This window comes from Phyllostomus discolor, chromosome 5, assembly GCF_004126475.2.
Source record: "Phyllostomus discolor isolate MPI-MPIP mPhyDis1 chromosome 5, mPhyDis1.pri.v3, whole genome shotgun sequence".
Classification (NCBI taxonomy): domain Eukaryota; kingdom Metazoa; phylum Chordata; class Mammalia; order Chiroptera; family Phyllostomidae; genus Phyllostomus; species Phyllostomus discolor.
The window spans coordinates 169,661,880-169,676,693 of NC_040907.2; the positions used below are offsets into that span (position 1 = coordinate 169,661,880).

The window sequence follows — 14,814 nt, forward strand, 5'->3', positions numbered from 1 at the left end:
CATTGATGTGGGAGAAATATCAATCAGTTGCCTCCCAGACGCGCCCGAACCTGCAGCCTAGGCACGTGCCCTGACCAGGAGTCCAAACCGCAAAGCTGTGGTGTGTGGGGCGGTGCTCCAGCTGGCTGAGCCGCCCGGCCAGGGCACACACACGGTGTGTTTTTCAAACATCTGCTTTTCCACAGACTCATAGTTATCAGAGGGGCTGTGGTGGGCAGCTGGGTGGAAAAGGTGAAGGGGTTAAGGAAAAAAATCATAGTCAACGGTCTGGTCATTACCAGAGGGAAGAGGGAAGAGGAGGTGGGGAGCCCGGACAGGGGAAGGAAGGGGGGATAAATATGGTGACGGAAGGAGACCCGACTCGGGGTGGCGAACACACAGTGTGGCACACAGATGATGTGCCACTGCAGGGTTGTCTGCTTTGAACATATACAATTTTATTAACCAGTGTCCCCCTGGTTAATTCCGCCTTTTAAAAGAATCAACTATTCAAAGCATGAAACTCATTCTGGAAGAAAGTTGTTTTAATTAACGATAAATAATACTGTACTATGTCGTAAAAGTTGCTAATCTACGGATAATGAAGTATTTGTTGATTAGGGTTTTGCATGTGAAAATCAGGCGGTTCTTGTATGGATGTGACGCTTGAAATAAAATAGCCACAATTAAATTAAATAGATAGGTGAGATGAGAACTATACAGGTTTTTACCGTGTTTGTTCTTCGTAATGCGTATTACCTATTTCTATTGGGACATCAGTTATTTTCTAAATTGAGAAAATGAATCGTCTTTGGTTTTAGTATAAATTGTCATTTTTGTAGAATATATTTATTTACTTTTAAACAGGGAGTATCCAGAATTCAAAAACTGGAGAGCTTTTAGATTTTGAAGATACTGCACGTGTATTAACTGTTGGATTAGTTAAGTGTGATGGTATTGCTCTAGATTTTTTCACTGCTGTTAATTTGCCAACAAAATATCCTTAGATTACAATGCGCACTTCCCCGCAAAACTGGATGTCGCTGGAGAGAATCGGCGCATCTGTTCTCTTCCAAGTTTTCCTGTGGCTCGGCTTCATCAAATATGGCAGCACGGGACTGGCTCCCATTGTGCCAAGACACATAAATAAAACGGATGTTCTGCTAGTGAAATACACGGCCTGGGCTTGCATTTTACTCATTGCTCCAAGTCTTCTTGTGACCTAATTAGGAGTTATGGCCAGGCGGTGATCATTTCTTGGTTGGTACCATGGGTGCCTTAGTGACAGAGGCCTGTGTCACAGCGAAACTGAAGGCACCAGTCCTCAAATCTCTGGGATCGAAGAGAACTTAGTTCCTCAGTATTTGCAGCGAGACCATTTCACGGAGGTGGCAAGGCCTACTTGGATTGACAGCTGACCGTTTTAATTTCCATGTCCGTGAGGGACATGACGGACAGACCGTAAACTTTCGTTGTGAGGGTGTAATGACGTCACCCCATGTCACAGCCAAACGCGCAGTGAGGGGGCCGCACTCAAACCGGTTCCTCTGGAGTTCCGCTTGTTTGTTTTTGTTCCTTGATTTTCAGCGTGACGCCCCGTTCTCCAGAAAGTTCCGTTAAAAGGCTGAAGGAAAATGTGAACGGATACTAATGAAATATTGATGTGTGCGGGAGTTTCCCCCCAAAGCTTTAACTATTGATTCTCTTTCCCTTTTTTTTGAAGCCTATGTAGTTTGACATAATTAGATAGTGATTGAACAGCTAGCTGGTGCTGAAATTTAGAAACCATTTCCGAGCTCGCATCGTTCAATGGATATGGAAATGGTTTAGCAGCGAGGAAGTTCAGCTCTGACTGCCAGCACGCACGTCCTGCCCTGTTCTTCACGTGGGCAGGTTACTGTCTCCCCCACGGGCTCTCTCCGAGTTGTTCTCAGCCCCCACTCCGCGGGAGATCACCTGAGGAGTTTCCAACCTGCTGGTTGGAGCTCAGGCCACACCCACTCCCCTCCCCGGGTTTGGGCTCCGTCGTTAGACCCCCGAGTGGGCATTCTGTCCCCAAGCACCCCCCAAACGGTTCCGACTGCAGCCAGGCTTGAGAAACACCGCTCTTCCATGTCCTAACACTCTCGCAGCCGAAGGCTTGACTAACCCTGCTCAGGTGGACAGGCGGATGGAAGGGTGAGAAGGGGCCTTCCACACCGGGCCCGTAGAAGGCTCCATCCAGGGCGCCCCTGCACCGCAGTCTGTGAAGCCAGCTCCGAGCGGTGTCTGTGGCTGGCTTTGTCGCCGGGCAAACCGGAGCAGGAAGGGGAAGTTTTCTGAAAAGTAGCCTGGTTCTGTGAGCGCGGCCCCACTGGGGAGTTCCCGCTGTGCTGAAGTTAGAGACACTCCTTTTCACGGGAAGTGACTCTTTTTCTCCCCGTTCTGGACGTGGGGTTCTGCAACACGGTGGATGAAGGTTGTTAACGCACACCTCACTGCCTAGGGATCTCGGGTTCTTCCCTCCCCAAACTCTTCGATTTGCCCGCAAAAAGGAATTTATAACTTGAATCATTAAAAGCATGAACTTATAACAAAATAAGAAATCCTGATTTTTTTTTTAAACAGATGCTGGGATTGGCTCAAGGATGTTTTGACTACACCGTTCCATACACTAAAGAAAGGATACAGTTTGGCAAAAGATTATTTGACTTTCAGGTATCTAATCATTAACATCTTTCTACTGGACTGGACGCCCCTGTCTCCCTGTTGATGAACAGCGGCGTTACAAAGCCGTGGGAGGGAGGGAGGACTAGATCTCAGGGCACGTGCTTGTGGATACCTTGACCTCCTCCAGGGCAGAGCAGCAGCCCCTGGGGCCCAGCTGTGTCATCACCCGGGATACCTGGTGAGAGCTTTGGAGCTGTGTCCTCGCAGCTTCGTGAGATCCAGGGCCTGGGTTCAAGTCCTGGTGCTCTGTTTTACTAGCTTTAGGCCTTGGACAAGTTCCCTTGGCCTCTCTAAGCCCTGACTGCCTCATCGGCAAGATAAAGATCATCCTGCCTACTCTCTCCAGTGATCTGGAATAAGATAGATGGGTAAAGCGTTACCGCATTGCCTGGGTTTAACACGAGTTCCAGAGATGAACAGTTGTTGGGAGTCAGCCCAGAGGTGTGCATCAGTCCTCAGAGGACCCCACTCTGTCTGACACGCCCATTGGTTAGAAGGCACACTTGGCTGCCGTGCGTGCAAACTCGAGGCTCTTAAGTCAAGCACGTTGGGTAACACTGGCCTGGCCCAATGGCCTGGCTTCTCCAAGCTCCCCAGGCCATCGGGGGATTATTAATTGGTGGCAATAGCAATCTTCCTGTCCTCCCACGGTGCCACCAGGTGGGAAGACTGGAGTGTTAGCTCGCCGGGCTTACTCGAGCACGCCCCCTCATAATCCAGAAGAATTGCTATACAAGGTTGCAAAATCCCCCTGTAAGCAGCTCTGGGCTCCCAGGCCAGCTTATTGCGTCACCAGCGCTGCCTGGCTGCTTCCCCTTCGGTTTGACGAGAACGACAGGCATCGCACAGGCACACACAGGCTGCGCGCCTGTAGGGGCTCCGAGCTCAGGCTGTGCGCAGTCCGTTCAAGGCCTGGAGACAGCGAGCGGACCGGGCCTGGCCAGGGTCTACCGCAGCTCATGGACACTGTACAGGGCCACACAGCGGTGACGTGTCAGAACCACAGGCTCTTTGGCATGGCTTCTGGTCTCATCTTCACTTCATTATGCTCGAGTGCTTTCTCCGAGCCAGCCACCGCACAGATTGCAACGAAGGGGGCAGAACTCGGACACCGTTGTGAGGGGGGCTGCGGGTCTCCTTTGCGCACAGGAAGCTGTGTTTTCATTGACATGGCGGGAGGGAGGGAGGAGGGCCAGGCCTGCTAATGCCTGTGACCATGGCGTTTTTGAAGATGCCTAGTATGGGTCATTAAAAGAAAACTCTTCCAAATATGATCACGCAGAGCAACATGACTAGTTTTATATACCCGTGGGAAGCTTTGATCGGAGTTAGGAGAGCTTTTTCCTAACTGCTTCACTCTCGAGTGATTGGGTTTCTGCGTTGCCTGCGGTCATGTCTTCGCTCCAGACGAGGGGCTCCCTGAGGGGGGGACCGTGTGCAGGAGCAGAATTTTGTCAATCCAAGCAAATGAAAAATGTGTTCAAATTTTTGCTCTGCTGGAATTCCATTTAACCTCAGTCTGGATCATAGAAAGGGTTGAAAATAATGATTACAGATAAACCAAATTGTTAACCCTAACTGTGAGCTCATTTATATTTTCAAATCTTCACAGTTACGAAGAATTACACGAGCTATGAAAAATCCTTCAACAGTGCCTATAGCACAGTGCAGTTCAGATGGGGGGTTTTAAAGTGTGTTGACAAAATGCATATGCGTGTCCTCTGGGTGTATTTTGAGTCGGTCAGAGTGGTCCGCACCCGGGCAGGCTCCTGGGGCCAAGCTGTGGTGTCAGGAGCCGTGGCTCCCTAACCTGGGCCTCCCTCTGTGTCCCAGGGGCTCCAGCACCAAGTGGCCCACGCGGCCACCCAGCTGGAGGCCGCCAGGCTGCTGACCTACAACGCCGCTCGCCTCGTCGACGCCAGAAAGCCGTTCGTAAAGGAGGCCGCTATGGCCAAGTACTACGCGTCAGAGGTGAGGAGGAAACGGAAGTTCAGGTGTGCATTTACTCAGCTCTTCACTCAGAGACGCTGGCTGAGCGTTCGTTTGCTCTTCAGGTAAGATAACAAGGACCTCACCGTTCCTGCAGGAGCGGCGGAGGAAAAGCAAAGCTTCCGCAGGAAGGTGCTTTGATTCTGGGAGGCCTCAAAGCTCTCACAGGGTCTTAGGTGGAAACCAAGTCACCTGCCTCAGGTGGAAGGCCCGTCCATCATCATCAGACCCCTGCTGGGCCTCGTCTGAGTCCCGTCACCACGTGGTTCCGCGGTGGGGCATGGGAGCGCCCTGGGAGCACCGCGGGGAGGGGCAGTGGGAACCCCACGTTCCCGGTGCCTGAGTCAGGTTGCACATGCACCTCCTGTACTGAGCACCAGTGTGGGCCGGGGGACTTTGCCATGTCGCTGGGCTGCCGTTTCCCAGCCTCAGCAGTTTGTGCCAAGTTTAGTCATTCTGTGGCTTCACGAGTGCATTTAACTTAATCCCTTGCCTCCACCTCCCTTTCCAACGCTGGACTGCTAGATCTCCACTTTACCTGCCCACCACGTTGCACCCCAAGAGTGTCCGTAACGCTGAAGTCGTGTGGCTTCAGCAAGTGATCAGCTGCTTGCTTTTTGGGCAGGTTGCGGGACTGATCACGAGTAAATGTGTCGAGTGGATGGGCGGCGTAGGCTACACCAAAGATTACCCAGTGGAAAAATACTTCCGAGACGCGAAGATCGGTAAGTGGATTTTCTCCGTCTTGTTTTGTTCCGTTTGCTTCCTCCGGCGTCTGGGCTGCTGTGTTTGGGTGGTGGCGCTGGTTCTGGCACCCGAGCAGAGGCCGGTGTCCTGCCCGCAGCGTCGTGCACATCTTTTCTGTGGCTGGGTCCCCCCCCCCCCAACCATCTCCCTTCAAAACAATGGACTTATATTTTTTAAAAACATCAAATTGCCGTTTCAAATGTCTCAACAGGCCTTTCAGTCAAACCACCCCGAAATCTGTATTCATTTTTCCTTTGCTAAAAATGTTAATATTTTGGATTTGCTTAATTAACCCTGTCCTTTGAAACCCAAGCTTTAGTTTCCGAAGGTAAGTGGCCCCAGCCTGAGCGCTCGGTGCTCTGCCCCCGGGGAGGAAGGTGCGACACCGCGGGGTCGGGAGCCGCCTGTCCCCGAACGGCGAGCCCGGCTTTGGCGCCGATAGTTCCGGAGCGAAAGCCTTCGCCTGTTTAATGCCGAGTCTGGAACCGGAATTTAATTTCCCGATGGAAAATTGTCATCTCTCGGGCACAATCACTCTGTCGGAGAGCGCAGTCAGGGCACGTGGGGTGACGCCCCCAGGAACAGTTTGTAGCAAATGCAGAGGTGGCACCTGTAGGGCTGTTTCCCACGTCCACGCCTGACCGGGAGCGCGCTCCCCGTTGTCCCCTGTGTTTAAGGTACGATATACGAAGGAGCTTCAAACATCCAGCTGAACACCATCGCGAAGCTCATCGATGCGCAGTACTGACCGCCGCGGGGGCGGGCCCTCCCTGGGGCCACCAGCGGACGGGTTCAAACTCCCGTGCCTTTTGGGGGAGTCGACCACCAGAGCACCGAAGCAGTTTGCTCAAGCCCTCAGCCATGGGCCGTGGGGGAGACCTCTTCTATGTGTATCTGTCGGGTCTGCTTAGCCTTGGCGCAGGAAAGCATTGTTAAGATGTGGGAAGAAGTGCATCCGTATCGTCTCGAGAACTCCTTTTTAAAGTCAGGTGTTATTCCAGCTCCGGGGAGCACACGAGTCTCACTCTGTCAGCCTTTGGAGACCTGGCTGTCTGTTTTACAGTCCCATTAAAACTTTATTTTGTGGCATTAGTCAGAAATATTTGTTACGCTTGGCAATTCTACAGGGCAGATAGATTCAATTCCAAGCCGCTGTACGAGGTGGAAACCGATAAAAATTTTATTTAGAAAAGTCTAAAAATTCTAGTCCTAAATGCCTGAGAATGGATGAAAAAAAAAATAAGGGTATAACTCTGTAAGTCCAATAAGTGAAGAAAACGTTTACAAACTAAGGCAATGTCATTTGTGACGGCGGTAAGGGACCCGTGTAAAGGAGGTGTTGTACACATGACAGTCTCAGCAGATCCTTTTAAAAACGAGGCTCCGCATTAGCTTTCAAGTGTAAAGCTTAAATAATTTGGTTTGTAATCAGAATGTATTCATCCTCACACGCCATTTTTCAGCAGCGCGGTTTCTCCGTGTATCAAATCAAATGCCGTCTGCCCGGGCGCAGGTCCTGCGCTCTCTCTGCCAGGCCCCGTGCTGCGGGAGCTGTGTTCGCTTTGGCTCAGGGGGTCTCCAGGGGCAGACGTCATGTCCCCACGAAGAACTGCGTCAGCATTTCGTGAGGAACGAGGAGCAGCATGGGCGGGGCTCCAGAGTTTGGAAAGCATATTCAGTAATATAAAAACACACATGAAAACAATTTTATACCTTGAGAAGCCAACATCCATGGATTGCTCTATAGTGCAAATTACAGGAAAGCCAAGGTCAGCAACATGTATCATGGGTGCCGTTTCTTCACACTGGGGACCCCCAGTCAAGAGAGACCCCTCCAGGGCGCGTGTCCTGAGACCCTCTCAGGAGGGAGGCGAGAGTTTTTATACTTTCTCAAAGCAGGCCCGGGTAGGAGGAGATGCTGGAAGTGTTTCAAGGCTCATAACCACCCGCTGCTGAACGGGAAGCATTTTCGCGCTTAAATGAAAGGGTAGCGTTTATTAGGAAAAACGAGATTTTTCCAGAGTAATTTTGCTTTGCACGTTCATGTTTATTGAATCGGATTAATTTCTGTAATGCAAATCATCATTAAATGTTCAGAATTGTGTAAATACAGGTGAGAAAGGAATCACATTAAAATATTAGGAACAAACAAGGGCAGGTTTAGACTTTGGATCAAAGGAGAGAACGTCCACTCAGCTTTCAAACAGGAACACAATAGAGACCCACCCGTTCGGTCTTTCTCCGAACGAAGGGCAGAGGGCCACCCGCCCCCCTCACATGAGGACAGGAGGGGGCGGATGACATGCTCCGGAGCAGGGGCACCTGGGACGACGGGAGAGGTGGACCTGACAGGCAGTGGCGTAGCGGCCAGCACCGGTGAAAACGAATCCCACCTGGCTCCTGCGGGGCCGTGAACACACGGGCAAACGTGGGAAACCATGGTCAGCCCCGTGAGTGCCCGGGTGAGCGGCACCAGGGGGCCTCCGTGGCCAGGGCTGTCCCGCCTTTCGGGGTCCCTGGGCCACACATTACATACACAGACACTAACGAACACTGATGAGCAAAAGCCAAAAATTTTGAGTAAATTCACGATTTTGTGTAGGGCCAAGTTCACAGCCACCCTGGGCCGTGTGCGGCGCGGGCTGGACACCCTGATGGACCTTGAATTTGCATTCAGTGCTGATAGAGTTCTGACTGTGTGTGTATTTCTTGTGCATGTTCACAAAGAACGGTTGAAAAGTGTGTATTCTGGCCAATCTGTGTACCTAGCTTCCTCTGTTAGTGAAGCACTGTGTTAATTTACCATTTCCCAAAGATGTTACGGATTTTCCCTGTAGAGCTTGCATTATGGCTGCTTCATAGCCGCGATTTTGGCGTTTTTAAACCCGCCCATCCTGACCTCGTGTCCGGCGGCAGATGCGTTCCATCCCCGCCCGAAGCCCGTCAGCATCGCCGGTCAACCTGGGGCGCGGGCGGCCGTGAGGCTTAGGAGGCGGAGGCCCGACCAGAAGCCCCGCAGTGCCTCCCGCCCGCACGTGACAGCGCTGGACGCAGCCCAGCTGCCCAGTTGGGTCCGTCGGAGATCTCACTGCACAACCGGAACACGACCCCGGGTTGTCAGAGAAAGTCATACCCAGAGAGACTTGTGGGAACCGTCCAGCCCGCTCCCCCACTTTAAAATGAAGGGTCCCCAGCCCAGGGCCCTTGCCCGAGGTCATCCGTCCGGGGACAAGGACAAGACGACAATCCCGAGGCACCGGCCCCAGCTCAGTGTTCTTCCTACCCTTTATCGTCGTCTCTGCCTAGCAGGTCTGGGGTCTCAGCCTTGTGGACTTCAGTCCTCTTCCTGACTTATTTTAGGCTTAGCTGATAAAGAGTGAGCATTTCAGAAGTGTTACATTCATCAGTGTTACGGCTTCCCTATACGTATCACCTGCCAGAGACCGCAGCTCTCCTCGGGTGTCGCTGGTGTGTTGAACGTGAAGGCTACCGTGTGAGATCCGTTGGCTTTGGGATTATGATGTATTTCCTAAATGCACTACTTCTATCCTTGCTGATGTATCTTTGCCGCCCCTTCGTAAAGTGGAAGGTGTGTTTCGACGCCATATGTCAGACTGGATCCGTTATTACAAAATCAGAATTCTGTGGCGAATGGAAAATAAAGTGCCGAGTTCACTGGAGACTTGCTACTCTGTTAGGCAGAATTGTTTGTTATGCATACAGATGAGGTAAGAAAATAATCTTCCTGCAAGACGGGTAGAACACCTTCGTATACAGTGCTGATAGTTTCTCTCATGTTGTAAGCCGATCTTGTTTGTTTTCAGAGCGGAGGTTTTATAGTGAAGATCAAGTTTAAATTGTTGGTGCTACAGAAAATTTTATCAGAGGATCCTTTTTATTTTGCCCTAAAGCAAAATAAGCAGCTCTTCAGCGGAGAGGTCACCTGTTCTGAGCATGTGTTCACAGCACAGATTGTGTCCAGCCGATACTCTTGCTGGTGCTTTATACCGGGGGTCCCCAACCTCCAGGCTGCAGACCAGGACCAGTCCAGCCCGTCAGGAACCGGGCCGCACGGCAGGAGGTGAGCTTGAATGCAGTGCAATCGAATCATCCCAAAACTGCCCCTTACCCTCCACCCCCATCTGTGGAAAAATGGTCCCCAATGAAACCGGTCCCGGTGCCAAAAAGGCTGGGGACCGCTGCGTCATAGTATTGCTTTGGGAAATCCCTGTTCTTGTGCCGTCTACTCCGTGATGTGCTGCAGTCCAGCACCACAGGAGACTCCAGCCTACCTGTTCCCCGTTGTTTCCTACATTATTTTAGAGATCTAGATATCAGTCCCTTTTTTCTTTTGTCGTTCAGTGACATGTGACAACAGGTCGCTGTGGCCAAGGGTCTGAGGTGCTGCAGGCACCAGGCTGCCGTGCAGAGATGAGTAAGGCCAGATCCTTAGGGAAATGTGTGTTCACCTCAGGGGTCCCTTTTCTGACGCTAGTGCCTCCTGACACAAAGATTGAGTGGGGAACGACCAAGGCCAGCCCTGGCAAAAGTATTTCTTTGGAGCCGTTAGACCGATGCCAGTAAGTGCTGACATCTCTCGAACTCTCATGTGCCAGCCATCATTCTGTATTCCGGACACATCAACACTCAGCACCCCTGTGCGTTAGGTGCTCTTACTAGCCCGTTTTACAGGCAGGAAGACTGAGGCAGGAGGTGTTAAACAAGATACAGAAATGGGATTCAAACTTGGGCAGCCTGGCCGATGGCCCTTTGAGGTCTGGTAATCTTCGGGTGCCTTCCAGTGAAATGCCGCTGCCAACGAGCCCTTGATCGGTGAAGGATTCCTCAGGGTGGAGTTTCAGATCTCTTCAAGCAGAGAAGCCAGCTGAGAACGGGGCCTGCGGGACAAATAGGTGCGGGAGTGCGTGTGCTTTGGGAGAAAGGACGGGGGCGGAGGTGGATGGAGGGCAATGGGAGGATGAGAAAAGCGCGACTGAAGGAGGAACTAGGGAAATACAAAACGAAAATCCATTTCCTTGGAGTTTCCCAGAAGCTACGCTGGGGGTGGGGGGGGGACTAACAAAGCGTGATAAATCTGTGTGGGTGGCTACAGGGTGTCTGATTTGCAATTATTTGTATGGATAGCTACAGTAATAAAGGAAAAAAACTAACCTTACAAAAGTTTGTTGTGGTTTCTTTTAAAGAAATAAGTTGAAAACAAAATAAGGTAGGAATATAGCCAAACACAGTAGTACTTATAGGTATAAATGGGTTAAAATCACCTATTAAAAATAAAAGATCACCCTGACTGATGTAGCTCAGTTGGTTGAGCGTCAGCTTGCAAAGCAAAAGGTCACCAGTTTGATTCCAGGTCAGGGCACATGCCTGGGTTGTGGGTTTGGTCCCTGGTCAGGGCATATATGAGAGGCAGCCAATTGATGTTTCTCTCTCTTTCTCCCTTGTTCTCTAAAAAATAAAATCAATAAAATTGTTTTTTAAAAAACAACAGATGTTAAGATAGGACAAAGGCAAATTTAAATCCTAGCTACCAAAAGTTAAAAACACCTTAAAAAAGCAAAAATCAGCACAGGAAAGTTGAAATGACCATTTAAGTACTACAAAAAGGAAAGCAGGAATAGCTGTGTTACTATCAAACAAAACAGAATTAAGAGGAAAAATAACTTTAAGAGACAAGAAGAAGATGTAACAAAACAGGCAGCGTTTACTAAGAAGGTCCAGTAGCGACAAAGTTTTTGTCCCTGACAATATAATGGAGTGGAAACATACTGGAAAACATCAACAAAGCCATCGCCTTGGGCATTGACTTAGGGGTCAGCAGGTCCATGAAGCAGGGAAAGCAAGAACAGGTTGAGAGGACTTGGAGAGCCTAATTCGGTTTGATGGTATGGGGGCAGAACTTGTTTCTTTTCAAATGCAAATGGGCAGTCATTCGAATTTTGCCACAAAGGAAATTTCTGCAAACTCCAAAAAGGAAAAAAAATGTTATCCTCACTGGAGGATATTTTTTCATTGCTTTTGCAGAGAGGAGGGGAGAGAGAAGGAGAAACATCAATGTGAGAGAGAAGCATAGATCATTTGCCCCCCAGAGGTACCCTGGGAACTTTCTGGTGCATCGAGGACACTCCCACCCACGGTGCCACCCAGCCAGGACCAAAAACAAAATTCTACATGTTTACATAGTGATACATATATAACAGGATGTAAGAAAGCTAACCATAACTTGAAAGAACTTTGGCTACATGGCAAACAAAAGTATAAAGTACAACTTGTCAGCAAGAATCGTGGGACGCCGGGCCGTCCCGCCCAGTGGTCCTGGAAGGATGGACGGGGGGGGGGGCGTGTCAGACCTCAGGGCAGCACCGTCTGCAGTGGGGAAAAATCAAACGTGGCTAAGTAGGAGGGTAAATAAATCATGGAAATGCACAGTACGATCCTATGCAGCAGTTTAAGAGAACAAGATCCATGTCCTGACATTAAATCACCAAGTTGTCTTGTTTCGCAAATTATAAATCACGCGTTTCTGCAGAACGGTAAGAAGCCATCAGTTTTGTAAGTCCACACACGTGTATACATTCTGAGAATGAGCCCAGAAAGGCTAGTCCCCACACCAAACTGCAAGGCTGGTGGCGCTGGCACTCAGGGTCCAGGAGGCAGCCATGGGGTCGCTGGCATTGTCCCCACTCTCGTTTTTATAATGGGACACAGCGGTGCTTGTGTAATTGTAGTTCAAGGTAATACTACTACTGTGATTAAAAATAAAGCTACCTGGAAGGTTATCGAAATTTTTCACTTCTGTGTGTCATTTTCCTTTAACTGATTTTCCTGATTTTCTCGAATAACCACAGCCAAGGGGGCAGCCCTTCTCAGCCCCAGGGGAGACTAGACCCTGACACGGGACCGGAAGGGGGTCTGACATCTGAGGGCGACGAGCGCGGAGCAGGTGTAAATGCCCGCCCTGCACGGAGCAGGGGGCGTCTGGCTTTGCCCAGACGGACTTCCCCGGAGGGGCTCCTGCGCTGCTCTTGGGATTAGCATCTCGTCTCGTCTTGTAATTTGATTTTACGTGACTTGACCTGAAGTATTCAAAGGTAATGTTTTCTTACAGATGAAACACTCGTTCCCAGGGGAAGAACAATTCCAAAGTTCTGAAGCCGAAGGCCCCAGGTCCGTAGTTTAAGTTGGGTGGGCATACGACCACTGCCCGTGTTTGTTATGACCTGGGAACTATAATTTTTTACATGTAAAATGGTATATAAGTGTGTGTATAATATCTTCAATTTTGCCTCTTGCCCACAAAGCCTAAAATATTTACTATCTGGTCCTTTGGGGAAACATTTGCCAACCCCAACTGAATTATTGCCTCCTAACTCTTACTGAGAAGGTGGGTCCGTCGCACCAAAAAGAAAAAAAAAGGAAGAGAAGACCCCCCCTGAGAACGTGGGTCATGCTTCTGTCTCACCTTCTCCGTAGCCTATTCAGTCCGACTGGCTCTCTCTCCTTCAATCCACGAAAGTGCCCAAGTCTCCCCCACCCTTGAAAAATAAACCTCTTTCTCGAGTCACTGGCTGAAAAGGCTGGACAGGGGTCGCCGGCTGCACGGGAGCCCCGCGTCCTCACCGCTGGCTCCTTCGGCCTGTTTTTACCCGGCCTTCCCTCCGTGAGCGGATTTCAGCAGTGCTCCCAGAAGTCATCTTTCCTCCCCCCACGGGGGGCCTACTCCGCTCCCTCCAGAGGCCTCTTTTCCTAGAGCTGTCTGCCTCCTTGGCTTTTGCCAAAGCTCCTCCTCCTTCTGGCTGGCTCTTCTCTTCCCGTTCCTTTCCCTTAAGTGGAAATTCTGCCGTCGATCAAGTTCCTGCCATTGCACCTGTTCCGTTCCCTGCCCCGGTGTCTCCGCCTGAGAACGAGCACCTGGGTCCCAGAAGTGCAGGTTCAGTTCCTTCGAGTGCAGATACGCCGTCTTCCCAGCTCCGTGGGTTTTCGGTCGCTGCCAAGCTCATTTTGTAAATGTATTTTGTAAGAAAGGGTATTTTAAGACTGCAACAACCTTATTTCAGCTCTTGTCCAAAGGGCAAGGAGTCTTGGGACTTAGGTTGAAATGTACCAATAGAGGACATACAGAAAATCCAAAGACATATGAAACGATGTTCAATATCGCTAGCTATCAGAGAGATGCAAATTAAAACCACAATGAGATACCACTTCACACCAGACAGAATAGCCATCATAAACAAAGCAACAAACAACAAGTGTTGGAGAGGTTGTGGAGAAAAGGGGACCCTAGTGCACTGCCGGTAGGACAGCAGACTGGTACAACCACTATGGAAAACAGTACGGAACTTCCTCAGAAAACTAAAAATGGATCTGCCTTTTGACCCAGCAATTCCACTGCTGGGACTCTATCCTAAGAACCCTGAAACACCAATCCAAAAGAACCTTTGCACCCCGAGGTTCATAGCAGCACAATTTACAATAGCTAGGTGCTGGAAGCAACCTAGGTGCCCATCAGTAAATGAATGGATCAAAAATCTATCATACATTTACACAATGGAATTCTGTGCAGCAGAAAGAAACAAAGAAGGAGCTCCTACCCTTTGCAACAGCATGGATGGAGCTGGAAAGCATTATGCTAAGTGAAACAAGCCAGGCGGTGAGAGACAAATACCATATGATCTCACCTTTAACAGGAACCTAAACAACAAAACAAAGAAACAAGCAAAATATAGTCAAAGACACTGAAATAGAGGACAGGCTGACAGTGACCAGAGGGGAGAGGGGAGGGAATTTCAGGGGACATTGGGAAGGGTTCACAGGAACAAATTTAAAGGACACATGGACAAAAACTAAGGGGAGGGTGGTAATGGGAGGGAAGTGGGGAGGGGTGGGAGGGTGGGCTGGACTGGGAGTAAAAGGGAGAAAACTGTATTTGAACAATGATTAAAATAAAATAAAATAAAATAAAATAAAATATGTACCAATAGTAAAACCGTTGCCACACACAGGTGGGATTATTTTTAATCCTTACCCAAGAATATGTTTGTTGATTTGAGTGAGAGAAACCTCAATGTGAGAGAAAAACATTGATTGGTTTCCTCCCATTTGTGCCCCAACGGGGGGTTGAACCCACAACCTTTTGGTGTATGGGATGAGCCGCCTGGGCTTTTTTCTTTTTTTTTTTTTTAACAATATGTAAAAAATACAGGCTCTGTTCATTTATTGTCATGTTCTCAGAAGTCATCATTTGGTGTGGGCATTCATGCTACCTTTGGGTTAACCCATTGCTCTCCTCATTGACCCTAAATATACACACGTTTGCCTCATTCTGGCTAATTTTTTGGTCTGAAGTTTCTACTGGGTCCCAGCAATCCAAGG

General features: G+C 49.6%; 1 protein-coding gene across 2 annotated transcripts in view; it reads left to right on the forward strand.

The window, feature by feature from the left end:
* ACADSB (acyl-CoA dehydrogenase short/branched chain) overlaps positions 1 to 10,578 on the forward strand; it is a 33,072-nt gene extending 22,494 nt beyond the window's left edge. Inside the window, exons 8-11 of one of the 2 annotated variants that reach the window (XM_036027428.1) lie at positions 2,587 to 2,676; positions 4,522 to 4,659; positions 5,303 to 5,402; positions 6,102 to 6,712. In XM_036027428.1, coding sequence (XP_035883321.1) covers positions 2,587 to 2,676; positions 4,522 to 4,659; positions 5,303 to 5,402; positions 6,102 to 6,172 — 399 coding nt within the window. In that variant the 3' untranslated portion in view covers positions 6,173 to 6,712. Of the gene's footprint in view, positions 1 to 2,586; positions 2,677 to 4,521; positions 4,660 to 5,302; positions 5,403 to 6,101 lie in introns of both variants that reach the window. The other variant, XM_028512817.2, reaches the window with a different exon arrangement.
* Positions 10,579 to 14,814: the final 4,236 nt, after the last annotated feature.